The 13,599-nt window shown below is 34.6% G+C and overlaps 1 protein-coding gene across 1 annotated transcript; it reads left to right on the top strand.

The window, feature by feature from the left end:
- The first annotated feature begins 5,687 nt into the window (after nt 1-5,687).
- LOC143570814 (uncharacterized) lies at nt 5,688-6,350 on the top strand. Its single transcript, XM_077056362.1, has one exon. The coding sequence runs from the start codon at nt 5,688-5,690 to the stop codon at nt 6,348-6,350; it is 663 nt and encodes a 220-aa protein (XP_076912477.1).
- Nucleotides 6,351-13,599: the final 7,249 nt, after the last annotated feature.

Genomic DNA, 13,599 nt, shown 5'->3' with positions numbered 1-13,599 from the left:
CCTAATGGGCTTGAATCCCATGATGGGCCGGTGAGGCCCAACAAGCCCAAAATTTCGGTCCAAGGCCCAAATCCACCAATTCTTGCATCTTCAATTTTTACAAAATGTATCCTAATACATATTTTTCTAAAAAAAGGAAAATGCAACTAATCTATTTATTACATACCAACTTATGAATAAATAAATTACACAAGCCTAAGATTATGAATTATTACAACCATATTGAATAATAAACATAATCAACATACACAAACAACAATCAACACATCCAAGGTCTAGGTTTCGGTTATGACACATCCAAACATACCAAATGTTCTAAGCATGCAACCTAAGCAACCAATGCCCAAAATCACCAAATAAAATCGGCCCCCCCCCCCCCCAAGAGGCTACGGCCCAAATTTCTTTTATTATTTTTTTTTTATTTTCAACATCCAAATGTTAATAATGGTTTCCTAAGATCTTTCCATGCATGTCAAGATCTTACAAAACCATGAGGGGTAAAATCCACCAAAATTTCGGACCCCTTTTTCACCCATGAAAAACCCGAAATCTATGAACATGTAAGGAGCATAAGTCCTTGTAACCGGCTCTTGATGCCATTGTTGGATTTTATACAAGATAATCAAAGTTCAAGTTAACCATATTTAACTAGAAAACGCAACGGAAGCTAGGATTTTAAAACTTGTTATGAACATACCATTATGTTAAAATCAAAACCCAATGAACAAGGATCAAAATTACAAGAACAAAATGCTCACAAAATGTAAATTGTACCTTCTTCTACCTTTAGAAGAACAAGTGATTTGTTGAAGGAGATGGTGGATGAACGACAAGCCTTCAAAGAAGAAGACCTCAAGAGTGTGATACCCCAAGCTATTTGTGACAACACCAAGTGATTGCTAGGATTTATGAACACTATATGAGCTCCCAAAGACTCCCAAAATCTGCCCACCTTGAGCCGTGGGTTTAGAGAGAAAGAGAGAGAATATGAACTTGATTTTTTTTTTTTTTTTTAACACTTGAAAATTCAAATGAAAGATATTCATGCATGTCTTGGATGTGGAGATTCATAAAGAGGCATCACATGGACCAAAAGAAAGCCTTGAATTTGATTGGACCAAAACCTTCCACCCACATGGGGTGGACGGCTCCCCTTTATTTTTTTTTTTTTTATTTTTTTTTTTTATTATTTTTGTTTTAACCATTTAAAACCATCTCCATTCATTTTATAAAACTTAATTTTATAAAATGTACATGCATTTACATAATTATTTAACCAATTAAATAATTAATTTATATAAATAAATTATCCAGATAATTTATTTAAATCCTCAAGTGTGTTTGTTTAGAAAACCAATTTCCTAAACACGTAGTGTTCGGTATTCTTTTAAATGATCAAATCACTAAAGGAATACATTTGGTGTTGTCTAGCTTGTTATTGGGTATGACCCGACTTGGATCAAACACAGTTAGCCACATTAGTATAAGTATGTGTCTCGGGCATACGTAATTCCAACAAAAACCTTCCCTCAGGAAGGAGTAAATGATATAACCTTCCCCTATGAAGAAAGAAATGATTCCAATAAAGAGTTGTCAAACAACTATGGTCAAACACATATAATGTGGGATCGAGATGAAATGGAAAATATTGATGATATATATTTTCGTATTCCGTGGCAAGTGATATTATGGAAGAAAATTATGACCTTGAACCAAAATCTGTAAATGAAAGTCAAAATCGACAAGATTAGAAAAAATGGAAAAATGACATGCAAGCTGAATTGAATTCACTAAACAATCGAAAGGTTTTCGGACCTATTGTTATTACACCAAAGGTTGTAAAGCTTGTAGGGTATAAATGTGTTTTTGTACGAAAACGAAATGAAGTTAAAGCTACAAATCTAGAATTGTGTTTCAAGGTTTTTCACAAAAGCCAGGGATTGACTATGATGAAACATATTCCCATGTTATGGATACAATAACCTTTAGATATTTAATCAGCTTAAAAGTCTATAAAAATTAGAGATGCGTCTCATGTATATTGTCACAACTTACTTCTATGGATCACTAGACAGTGACATCTATATGAAAATTCCCGAAGGATTTAAACCCCCCAAAGAATTAAGCTCAAAGCCTAAGGAAGTGATTCCATCAAGTTACAAAGATCCTTGTATGCACTAAAACAATCTGGAAGGATGTGGTACAATCGTTTGAGTGATTATTTGATAAGCAAAGGATATACAAGTAATCTTATTTGTCCATGCGTCTTCATTAAGACGACAACCTAAGGATATGTGATCATAGCTGTGTATGTTGATGATATGCATTTAATTGGGACACAAACAGAAATTAATGAAGCAATTTCTCTTTTAAAGAAAGAATTTGAAATGATAGACCTTGGAAAGACCAAATGTTTTCTTGGTTTACATATTGAGCATATGCATAATGGGATACTTGTGCATCAGTCAATTTATACTGAGTAACTTTTAAAGCGTTTCAATATGGACAAAGCAAATCCTTTAAGCACCCCAATGTTTGTTAGATACCATTTCGTCCTTGCGAAGATAATGAAGATATCCTTTGTAAGGCCCTGAACCCAGAAACCTTACTAACAGTTGGATTTGCACTTGAACACAACTTAGTACATCACATTTTACAAATACTTTCACGGAATATTATTAACTTATAAAAAACTTTCTTTCTAATGACTCTTTGGATTTCAACACCGTGTGGATAGCCTTGTGTGTACTCCACGCTCCCTTACTTTCTTTTATCAACTACATGTATGCATACTACAAGTCAGCTACGATGAGTGAGTTCTAGTTAATCAGGCAACATACATTACATTCACATATTCATACGTATTCGTAGATACATATTACATACTTTACATGCTTCCTTCATTCTTACATACATACACACATTCATACTTATACACTTTCATACTTGCATTCCTTCATACTTTCATACCTACATTCTTTCATACTTTCATACATTCATCCTTTCATTCTTTCATACTTTCTTCTTTTAGCTTACTTACACATACATAATTATTTATATATTTTATAGAGCCTTTCGCCCTGTAACCTTCGCAGATATATGTAGGGTCTGCAATCCTTGAATCTTCGCAAATATTATTAGGGGTCTGCAACCCTTTAACCTTCGCATATATTAGTAGGGTCTGCAACCCTTTAAACATACGACCATACAACCATGCATAACTTTACTTTATCTACATACATATATGCATGCATACATACATACATACATACATACATGCATACATACATGCATACTCTTAACCCTTATCTACATTCGTTCAACATTTCTATATCATTCGTATATTATTTATAAAACATTCATATAGCATACACTTACCATTTAATGTAAGTGTATTAACTAATCACATAGGAGTATGCACACAGCCCCGAAAACATAATGAAAAAAAGGGGCATGAAACTCTCCTGAATCCTGTTACATTCAGAGCTAACAGTAATCCCCTTCTTTAGTTGCGCACGACTAACTGTTTAACATGTATACTTGTTAATTAACCGCGTTACCTAACTAAGTTCGTGTTTAGTAACTTAAACATGCTTGATAAGATAGGCTCGTTTGTTTAGTTAAACTGATCTGACGGGGTTACATCGTTTAACGGAAGTCATTATTTAATTCTTTATTTTTCTTACGTTTAGCGTTCATACTTTTCGTTTATTACATTTGTTTAAATCATTTTATATTCAAATATGTGTGTATGTGTGTGTATCTAATCTAAATATCTATATAAATGTCTACCATAAATTCCTACATGTCGCTCTCACGTCGCTTCCCACCCTCTATCAAGCTACCAGATCGCTTGATTTATGAATAAAATCTTCTCATTCACTCCCTCAGTTTCGTGGGTATAATCCTACTGGTTTTATCTCTCAAAACGGGTTATATGACTGAAGTAACCTTAAACCTTCACAACTTTGATGCGACGATTTCCCTCATCTTACTAAAACCCTAATCGAATCCTCTTCTTGGCGACTCTAATTGATCCTTGCCTCTGTCTTTTCCATCTTATCTCATCGCACCCATGATCGTCTCTTAATTTAATAGATATTTTCTATTTTTATTTCATCAATATTATAAGCCCTAAAATTTATCCAATCAGTTATCTTTATTCGATTTGAAGAGGTATGTTATAGATTAAATCGTATGTTCAGATTTCCTACATGAGTTGTTGCATTAACGATTTTGATTATTGAACCTAAATACATAACAAAAGTCATGTTTTTTTATTTGCTTGATACTATCTATACAACACTATGTATTGGAATAATGATGCTTGAATGAAAGGCTTTGTAGTATTATTTAACTTTTGAGTTTGGGATTAAACTCAATCAAATTTAATGTTTTTACATTGTATTCAATGTCTGCATACCAACTGCTCGATGAAATACATGTGTGAGATTATAAATTTATTTTACTTCAAAAGTTTACAATTAATCTTGAATGATCGAAGTATATAATGATGAGTATTGTTTGGTTTTGTGTTTTTGGGGATCAAATTCGACATTCATACAATGTATTAATGGATGCATACCAACTTCTCAATGAAATGCATGTGCTAGATTATAAATTTATTTTACCAATTCCGAGTCTAAAAAGAAATTTCAAAACATGCAGATAAACAACACGTGAAGATCAGAAGATCACATCAAAGAAAATTCAAGCCAAAGATAAAATAGGCAAAGCTCAAGATAATAATAATAATAATAATAATAATAATAAATCAGGTTTCTCGAAAAGATGTTCACGGGTTTGCCTAGACACATTTGGTTGGGTCTTGAATCTGACTTTGGTTCGGATCCGGTCCAGGTCCAACTCCGTATCAATTTGGTATGTCAAGATAACGTAACGTATGATAAAAATCAAGTCTTTTAACTTATTATTATATGAATAGGAGTCACATGTTCAAGACACATTGTGCAAATATTTTCATCACCAAGGTGACATACAAAATGTAGAGGTACACTTTTTCATTCTTGTAAATACTAAAATTCAGATACATATATAAAGTGATTGTTGTTTTATTTATTTTGTTTCTTTGAAGTTTGATGCTCATTTGGTGTTGTAGACTTGCATCAAACTAAAAAACATATTTATTGCACCGAAAAATAACAAGGATTGAAATATGTAATTAAATGGCACTCAAATAAATTTACAATTTATGAAACTATAAATGGTAGGATATCATGAAATCAGATGAGATATTGGCTTAAAAAGGCTGAATTAATGTATATTGTCATACGCTGGTTATTAATATTAGTGTATGCTTCGTGTTTGCATTGACTGAGTAACTAAATTTGAATTTCAAAGAAGCCAAATCACATGTTATAGATGTTAGAAAGTAAAGTATTTTTAGCAAATATTGGGTCAGTCAAAGTTAGTTACATCATTCTCCATATGGCAACTTCATAGCTAATGACAGCAAATGTCTAGCCTAAAATTATTATGTATCCATATTTAGTGGTCTGTTTTGCCTACAAAAAGAAAGGCATTTTCATTGTAATCACACAAAATATTACAATCAGTACTTCCCTTCAATTTATGATTGATATCATGGTATCAAAGCAGTGTCTTTGGTCCTAGAACCGGCCTGCTCATCACATACCTTTCCTTGGTCATCAGATCCCCTCGCTGCCATGTCCGGAGACGCTAACGCGGGTTCTGATTTATCAATCCAACTGGCCAATCTATTCATGAATGGCTTCAACCTCCAACCCCAAAATCCCAAACTATCCGACAACCTGCAAATCAACCTCAAACTCAATAGCCAAAATTATGCCTTATGGACTCGAATGATTCGAGTCGCAACAGGCGGAAAATCAAAAGGTCTGTTAAAACACCTAACCTCATATCCTCCCGACCCAAGTGATGCAACATATGAGCAATGGGAACAAGACGACCTCGTCGTTTTTTCATGGCTCATTCAGAATATTGAACCGACACTCGCCAGCAATTTAACCGAGTTCCCTAACGCAAAAACGTTGTGGGATGCTCTGGTTATCACATACAGCAGTGGGAAAGACAAGCTACAAACATTCAATCTTCATGTGAAAGCAAATGAAATCAAGCAAAACGAGACTTCTCTAGAAAGCCTCTGGATCTCTCTTCAAGGAATTTGGGGAGAAATTGAAAGAATTGACCCAAATCCGATGAAGTGTCCAGATGACATAAGGATCTATACAAAAATAAGGTCAGACCAAAAATTATTCCAGTTCTTAAATGCTTTAGATCGGAGATACGACCACATAAAACGGGAGATACTCCGGTTGGATTCACTACCAACCGAAGAAGAGGCATAGGCAACCGTTCGAAAGGAGGAGGCTCATCAGAAAATTCTTGGTACAACCAAAGATGACTCGTCAGGTATGTGGGGGGGGGGGGGGCGGACATGTCGCCACCAACCAAAAAACCTCAAATGGATCTGGTCTTGTCTCAAAGAAGTTCCACCGATCCCAATCTCCACAACCCGACAAAAGCCATCTGAAATGTACTCATTGTGGTATGTCTAAACATACCAAAGAAGAATGCTTCAGGATTTTCGGGTATCCCGACTAGTGGAGTGACGGTCACAAGAAAGGGAGCAAGAACGTCGGACAAAAGAAAGGAAGAGCCGATGTCGTCACGGGCAACAACGATGATACCGACGTAATGAACGGCGACACCGGTGGCTTCGTGGGTATGGCGGCGGCTGACAAATATGATGAAGGGGTCTCAACAGGTATTGGGTTTGAAGATATTTCTTAAGACCCTTCTAAACTTATCTTTAAAAATATTTTAGTTATAACCCCAATGGAAATACAAAACGCCCAAACAGACCCTAGAGAAATTGGGTTTGCTAATATTGCCATAAAACCCCACGGAAAAAAAGATAAGTTTTGGATTTTCGATTGTGGTGCAACTGATACAATGACATATGAATTATCAGATTTTCTCTCTTCGAGTAAACCAGGAAAAACATGTATTCAAACCGCAAATGGGGAAAGAATGAATGTAGGGGCAAGGGGAACCATCGAAATTTCACCAACGTTAAAACTTTCGAACTGTCTTTACGTTCCGGATTTGTCACATAAACTTTTATCAATAAGTCATGTGACGAAAGAGCTTAATTGTATTGTTCTAATGCACCCAAATTTTTGCATATTACAGGATGTCAGGACGGGAGTGATCATTAAGCGTGGCACTGAACGACAAGGGTTATACTATGTGGATGAGGTGACTCAATCGGGTACTGTGATGCTTGCTCATGGATCTTCAAACCGCGAAGCTTGGTTATGGCACAGAAGATTGGGACATCCTTCTACGGGTTATTTACACATTTTATTTCCAAAGTTGTTTCTTCCTAATAATGTTTCAAACTATGAAACTTGTAAGTTTGCCAAAAGTCATAGACAAACGTACAAACCAACCAACACAAGAGTTGATGTACCTTTCTCTTTGATTCATTCGAATGTTTGGGGTCATGCTCCAGTCATTGGTGGACAAAACTTTTGTTTCTTTCTTCTTTTTGTGGATGATTGCACTCGAATGACTTGGGTTTATTTTTTGAAACACAAATCCGAAGTTATTGACAAATTTACCATTTTTTATAACATGATTGAAACCCAATTTCAAAAGAAAATCCGAACCCTTCGATCCGACAATGGTAACACACGTATGAAACAATTTATTGAAACTAAAGGGATAATCCACCAAACTTCTTGTGCACACACTTCAGAACAGAATGGTGTTGTAGACGGAAAAATAGAATCCTGCAAGAAATCACTTGGGCACTTTTAATTGAATCACAAGTTCCGAGTAGTTTCTGGCCCGAAGCCGTTGCCACCGCCACCTACCTAATCAATCGCCTAACAACCAAAATTCTTAAACTAAAAACACCTTTAGAAACATTATCAACACTCACCAAATCCCCAACCCTCACTCTTCAACCAAAAGTTTTTGGTTGTTCTGTCTTTGTTCACATACCAAAACCAACAGGACCAAAATTGACCCATGTGCCAAGAAATGTGTGTTCGTTGGTTATGGAATCAATCAAAAAGGATATAGATGTTATAACCCAAAAACAAAGCGGATGCACACTACCATGGAGTGTGATTTCCTTGAAACACAATATTACTACACTCCCCAACACAACGGTCAGGGGGGAAACACATATTCAGACACACTGAGTTGGTTACAACTTGTTTCACTTCCAGAAGAGAAATTACTCACAGTACCCAAGACGAGTCACTCTCAACGTCCACACCACCCGAGGTTGCAATTACCAATATCCCGATCACTCCGTCCAACATAATATCAGATGTAAGTAATTCTTCTAGTGCTTCTAATGAAACTAATAATGTTGCTAATGACTCTGGTGTTACTAATGAACCTATGCCAATTAGCCACGATGTAGCTGAAGATGATCAAGAGGCTCCTTTTGCCTCTGAAGAAGCCAGTGAAAAATATGTCTTACCCCCTAGGGCAAACAGAGGGGTTCCTCCAAAGAGATACTCTCCAGAGAAAGTGTCTCGAAGTTCAAAATATCCTATAGCAAATATTGCCGATGGGAGTCTTTCACAAGAAGCCAAGGCGTTTGTTGCCTCTTTGTACTCTGAAGAAACTCCAACAACTGTCGAACAAGAACTCAAGTCGAAGAACTGGAAAGAAGCTATGAAATCAGAAATGGATGCCCTAAAGAAAAATTCCACATGGGAAAAATGTATCATTCCGGAAGGTAAAAAGCTAGTGGGATGTCGATGGGTGTTCACTATAAAGCATAACCCAGATGGAACCATCGAACGATACAAAGCACGGTTGGTAGCCAAGGGATATACACAAACGTACGGAATTGACTATTCCGAAACCTTCTCACCAGTTGCAAAAATCAACACGATCAGGGTTCTTTTCTCTATAGTTGCAAACAAACAGTGGCCACTCCATCAGTTTGATGTTAAAAACGCCTTTCTACACGGGGAGCTTGAAGAAGAAGTGTATATGGAAGCACCACCCGGATTCACCGAAGACTTTAATCCGAAAGAAGTCTGTCGTCTGAAGAAATCCCTATATGGTTTAAAACAATCTCCTCGAGCTTGGTTTGGCAGATTTACCCTTGCTATGAAGAAATACGGATTCAAACAAAGCAACTCAGATCATACTTTGTTCCTTAAACGAAGAGGCAAACTTATAACATGCCTAATTATCTATGTTGATGATATTGTTACAGGTAACAATGAGGAAGAAATGGAAAGGCTAAAGGCAAATTTGTTTTCAGAATTCGAGATTAAAGACTTGGGAAGACTCAAGTACTTTCTTGGAATTGAAGTACTAAGGTTCAACCATGGGATTTTTATTTGCCAGAAAAAATATGTTCTTGATTTGTTAGCCGAGACAGGGATGATTGATAGCAAACCTTCAGACACTCCTATGATTATGAATTAGAAGCTCTTTATGGAAGAAGGTGCACAGTTGACTGACAAAGGAAGATACCAACGAATTGTGGGGAAATTGATATATTTGTCACATACTCGGCCAGACATAGCCTATGCCTTAGGGGTTGTAAGTCAATTCATGTATCAACCCCAAGAGCCACATATGGAAGCAGTTTTAAGAATTATCAGATATCTCAAAGGAACTGTTGGCCATGGTGTTTTATTTAAGTCAAATGGTCATGTTAACACTCAAATCTACACTGATGCAGATTGGGCGGGAGATAAAGGAGACCGAAGGTCGACCTCAGGATACTTTACTCTAGTTGGAGGGAATCTTGTCACATGGAGAAGCAAGAAACAGCAAGTGGTGGCCCTTTCCAGCGCAGAAGCCGTATTCAGAGGGATAGCACGAGGCTTAACTGAAGTTCTGCGGATTAAAAAACTTCTCACTCAAATTGGTTTCACTTCAAGTAAACCCAACCAAATTCTATGCGACAATAAGGCTGTTATTCAAATCTCGGAGAATCCAGTTCAGCATGACCGAACAAAGCATATTGAGGTAGATCGAAATTTCATTAAAGAGAAAATAGAAACACGGGTCATCGAATTGCCATTCATCCGGTCTGAAGATCAACTAGCTGATATTTTAACAAAAGCCGTCAATGGAAGAATGTTCAGCAAATGTTTGAGCAAGTTAAACGTTGGTAATCCCACCATTCAACTTGAGGGGGAATGTTAGAAAATAAAGTATTTTTAGCAAATATTGGGGTCAGACAAAGTTAGTTACATCATTCCCCATATGGCAACTTCATAGCTAATGACAGCAAATGTCTAGCCTAAAATTATTACCTACAAAAAGAAAGACACTTTCATTGTAATCACACACAAAATAATACTATCAGTACTTCCCTTCAATTTATGATTGATATCAATAGACATTCATAATTAAAAACTTGATACCATCATAAACGCCGTTGTACTTGCTTGCGCATCTAATGAAACTTGACTTTGTATAGAATTTATCATTTTGATAAAAGAACGGAGGAACAGATTATACTGAGAGTTGAGAGTGCCACCCTCTGTTGTTGAACGTATAGAGCACCTTTTAAACGAGAGTGCATTAGATGACAAGTCACTAGATTTGTCATTATTTGGTAACACAACATTGTGTTTGTTACTTCCATGGTCACCAGGCTCCACCACCAAAATCCATCATCGGCGCTACAATAAGCCCAGGTAAGATCACTCTAATTCAATTAATTTATTGTACTTATGCTCTAACTATATCGATTTGATTATAGGTCTTGATACACATAATCCATAGCATCCTCTAGGGCAACTGTATTTTGTCAAGTACCCTGTTGTTCGTCCTACTTTGTAACTCTTTTAATTGTATAAATCGTTAATGCAAGTTAATTTTGGGTGATCGATTGGTAGTGTTACGTTGTTTTCTTTCGAAAAATTTAAGTAAATGGATGATTTAGACCATTGATGTTGCGAACCATAAATTAGTAGATTTAAATCCAAAATAGATTGCTTTGTATAAGGCAAAAACAGTTTAGGTTACACTAATTGTAACATTAAAGCTTGAATTCACTAAATTTTTTAAGTTAAAAAGTAATATAATTGCTTCAAATCAAACTTTTGTTTGGTTTTCTGACTTATGTTAATGTTGATGAAGGTTATAAGAATGATGAGTGCAACCATCAGGTAAAAAGAGTTGGCTTTCTGTTCATCTGATCTGGCAAACATTGTATGTATTCTTTGATTATTTCCTCAGGTCTTGTTCTTTAATAATCTGTTACCTTTGATAAATTATAATAAATAATGGTGGATGCACCAAGTATATGATAAGTACCGAATGAAAACAAAGACGGTGTCGTTTTTCTTAAGCTACAACGTATGATTTAGGGCTTTTTTTCACGCATATATTTCAATTGGTTTCTGTTTATGAATTAGAATAAGAAATTGATGCATGTAATGCAACCCTAAATGTTTAATATAGGATCTATTTATATTTAACCGTAACTAGAACATGAAATCGATGCGTGCAATCATGGTTTAAGTAATTACGTTATTACTACAGATTATGGGCGTGGATGATTCGGTTTTGGGCTAAAACTGAAACAAAAACCGATGCGATGCTCTCAAAACGATGGTTTAGGCTCTGTGAGTAAGTTATGTTCCATTAAACGATGAAATCCCAAATCGATGCGATGCTTTCAAAACCACTTACCCCTACATCATGTTCTTTCAATTCAATCCAGATCTATTCAAAGAAGCAAAGCTTCCAACTTGGCATTCGAGGCTGAGAAACTCGATAAGTTATGAATCTTAATCGATTAATAAAACTATAGGTTTGTTTTTTTATGAATTTGTGATTACGTTCATTTTAGCATCTCATATTGTTTAACATGATTTTGTGCTTCCAGCCACAACTGCAAAATTACTAATTCTCTGATGCTTTTGTTAATTATCTTTAAATACACATGTTCTAGACGATAGGCTACTTAAAAAAGATTTATTTTGTTTTTGTTTTAAGCACCGGTATTAGTGGCCGGTACAATATCTTATGAGACGTGTGCTACTCATGTATGGTTAACAATTTCTCATTTGTATCTTTTCACCTTTTGAATGTTACTGATCTTCCATTCTCATATTCTTTGTTATAACAGATCACAATCATGTTGGCTCAACAAGCTTTAATTTGCTCAATAGAAGAAGTCACTCAAGAGTTACCTGGGTAACTTTCTAAATTAGCTTAGAATCATTTTGATTTTTCGGCACGTTAAAAGAAGTCTTTAAATTCACATAATAATTAACTGAACATGATATACAGTGGAAGTACGGGAGTTGGCTTATGCTTTAAATATGTTGTATTTTTCTTATGCTCAGTTTTGTTTCATAAAAAGAAATTTAGTGATATGTTTGTGGTTTTTTTGGAAAACAAATTGCAATATTGGTGGTTTTGTTTTAAATATGTAGAATTGATGCGCAATCGGCTGAAATTGATAGTGTTTTCACTAAATCGTACAAACTAAACCATGTCTTGTGTTGGCAAACCAATATGCGTGTGTTGTGATGGTTTTAGACAGATATATTAGGTTTACTTGTGTTTATGATGTTATTGACTGAACTTACACCTCCACATTTTTTTCTTCTCTTTATAATATACCATGTCTGCATGAAGCCTTTTTGCCCAAGGTTCAACGAGAGAGCCGCTTATAATAGTTTAAAGATTGAATGATTAATTCTTCTTGCGTAGATTAACCGCTTAACTAATGAGAGAGTGTTATTGGTTTTTAATAGCAGGGATAGAAGCCGCATGTGGTACAACATATACACTTTTAGTAAACAAGTAATTTACAACACTTAAAAAAACTTGAAATATAACATGCTTTATAAGGAATTAATATAAAAATTATTTATTTAAAATAGTATTAAAGAAAACCCTAAATTAACTCGCGTAACACGCGGGCTAGAAGCTAGTATGTGTGTGTATATATATATATATATATAGTAAGGATCCTAAGAGAACCTTTTGAAAATTGAGAACTTTGAAAACCATTTTGAGCAAAAAAAAAAACATCTAAAAAATATTTAAAAAAATCATAAAACGAAAAAAAAAAAACAAAAATTTTAAAAAAGTAAAAAAATAAAATTCTTATATTTCATTCCAGTTTCATAAAAAACAAAAACAAAAACTTTGTATTATACACATATGTATAATTTCATAAAATCTCTAGTTACATAATGTACACATATGTGCATTGTCATTTACCTTAAATTATACATATGTGTATAAAAAATTGTGTATAAAATTTAAAAAATAAGTATTATACATATGTGTATAATTTTGTTAAAACGATATTTTTTTTTCAATTTTTTTTATTTTTTTATAAAACCCGGGATGAAAAATAAAATTTTTTGGTTTTTTTTACTTTTTTTATTTTCGATTTTTTTTTATTTTTTTAAGAAGAGTGTTTTTTGTAGTCTAAAATGCTTCTCAAAGTTCTCAATTTCAAAATAGTTCTCACATGTTCCTAATCCTATATATATATATATATATATATATATATATATATATATATATATATATATATATACTAGTTTTTATTTCCCGCATTACGGAGGTTGTTTT

This window comes from Bidens hawaiensis, unplaced genomic scaffold, assembly GCF_021521415.1.
Source record: "Bidens hawaiensis isolate Kalapana, Puna unplaced genomic scaffold, B.hawaiensis_p1.1 tig00025091_1, whole genome shotgun sequence".
Lineage (NCBI taxonomy): Eukaryota > Viridiplantae > Streptophyta > Magnoliopsida > Asterales > Asteraceae > Bidens > Bidens hawaiensis.
This window is presented reverse-complemented; position numbering and strand designations above follow the sequence as displayed.

What these genes read in the sequence shown, in the direction of transcription:
- LOC143570814 (XM_077056362.1), top strand. Translation starts at nt 5,688, where the DNA reads ATGTCCGGAGACGCTAACGCGGGTTCTGATTTATCAATCCAACTGGCC.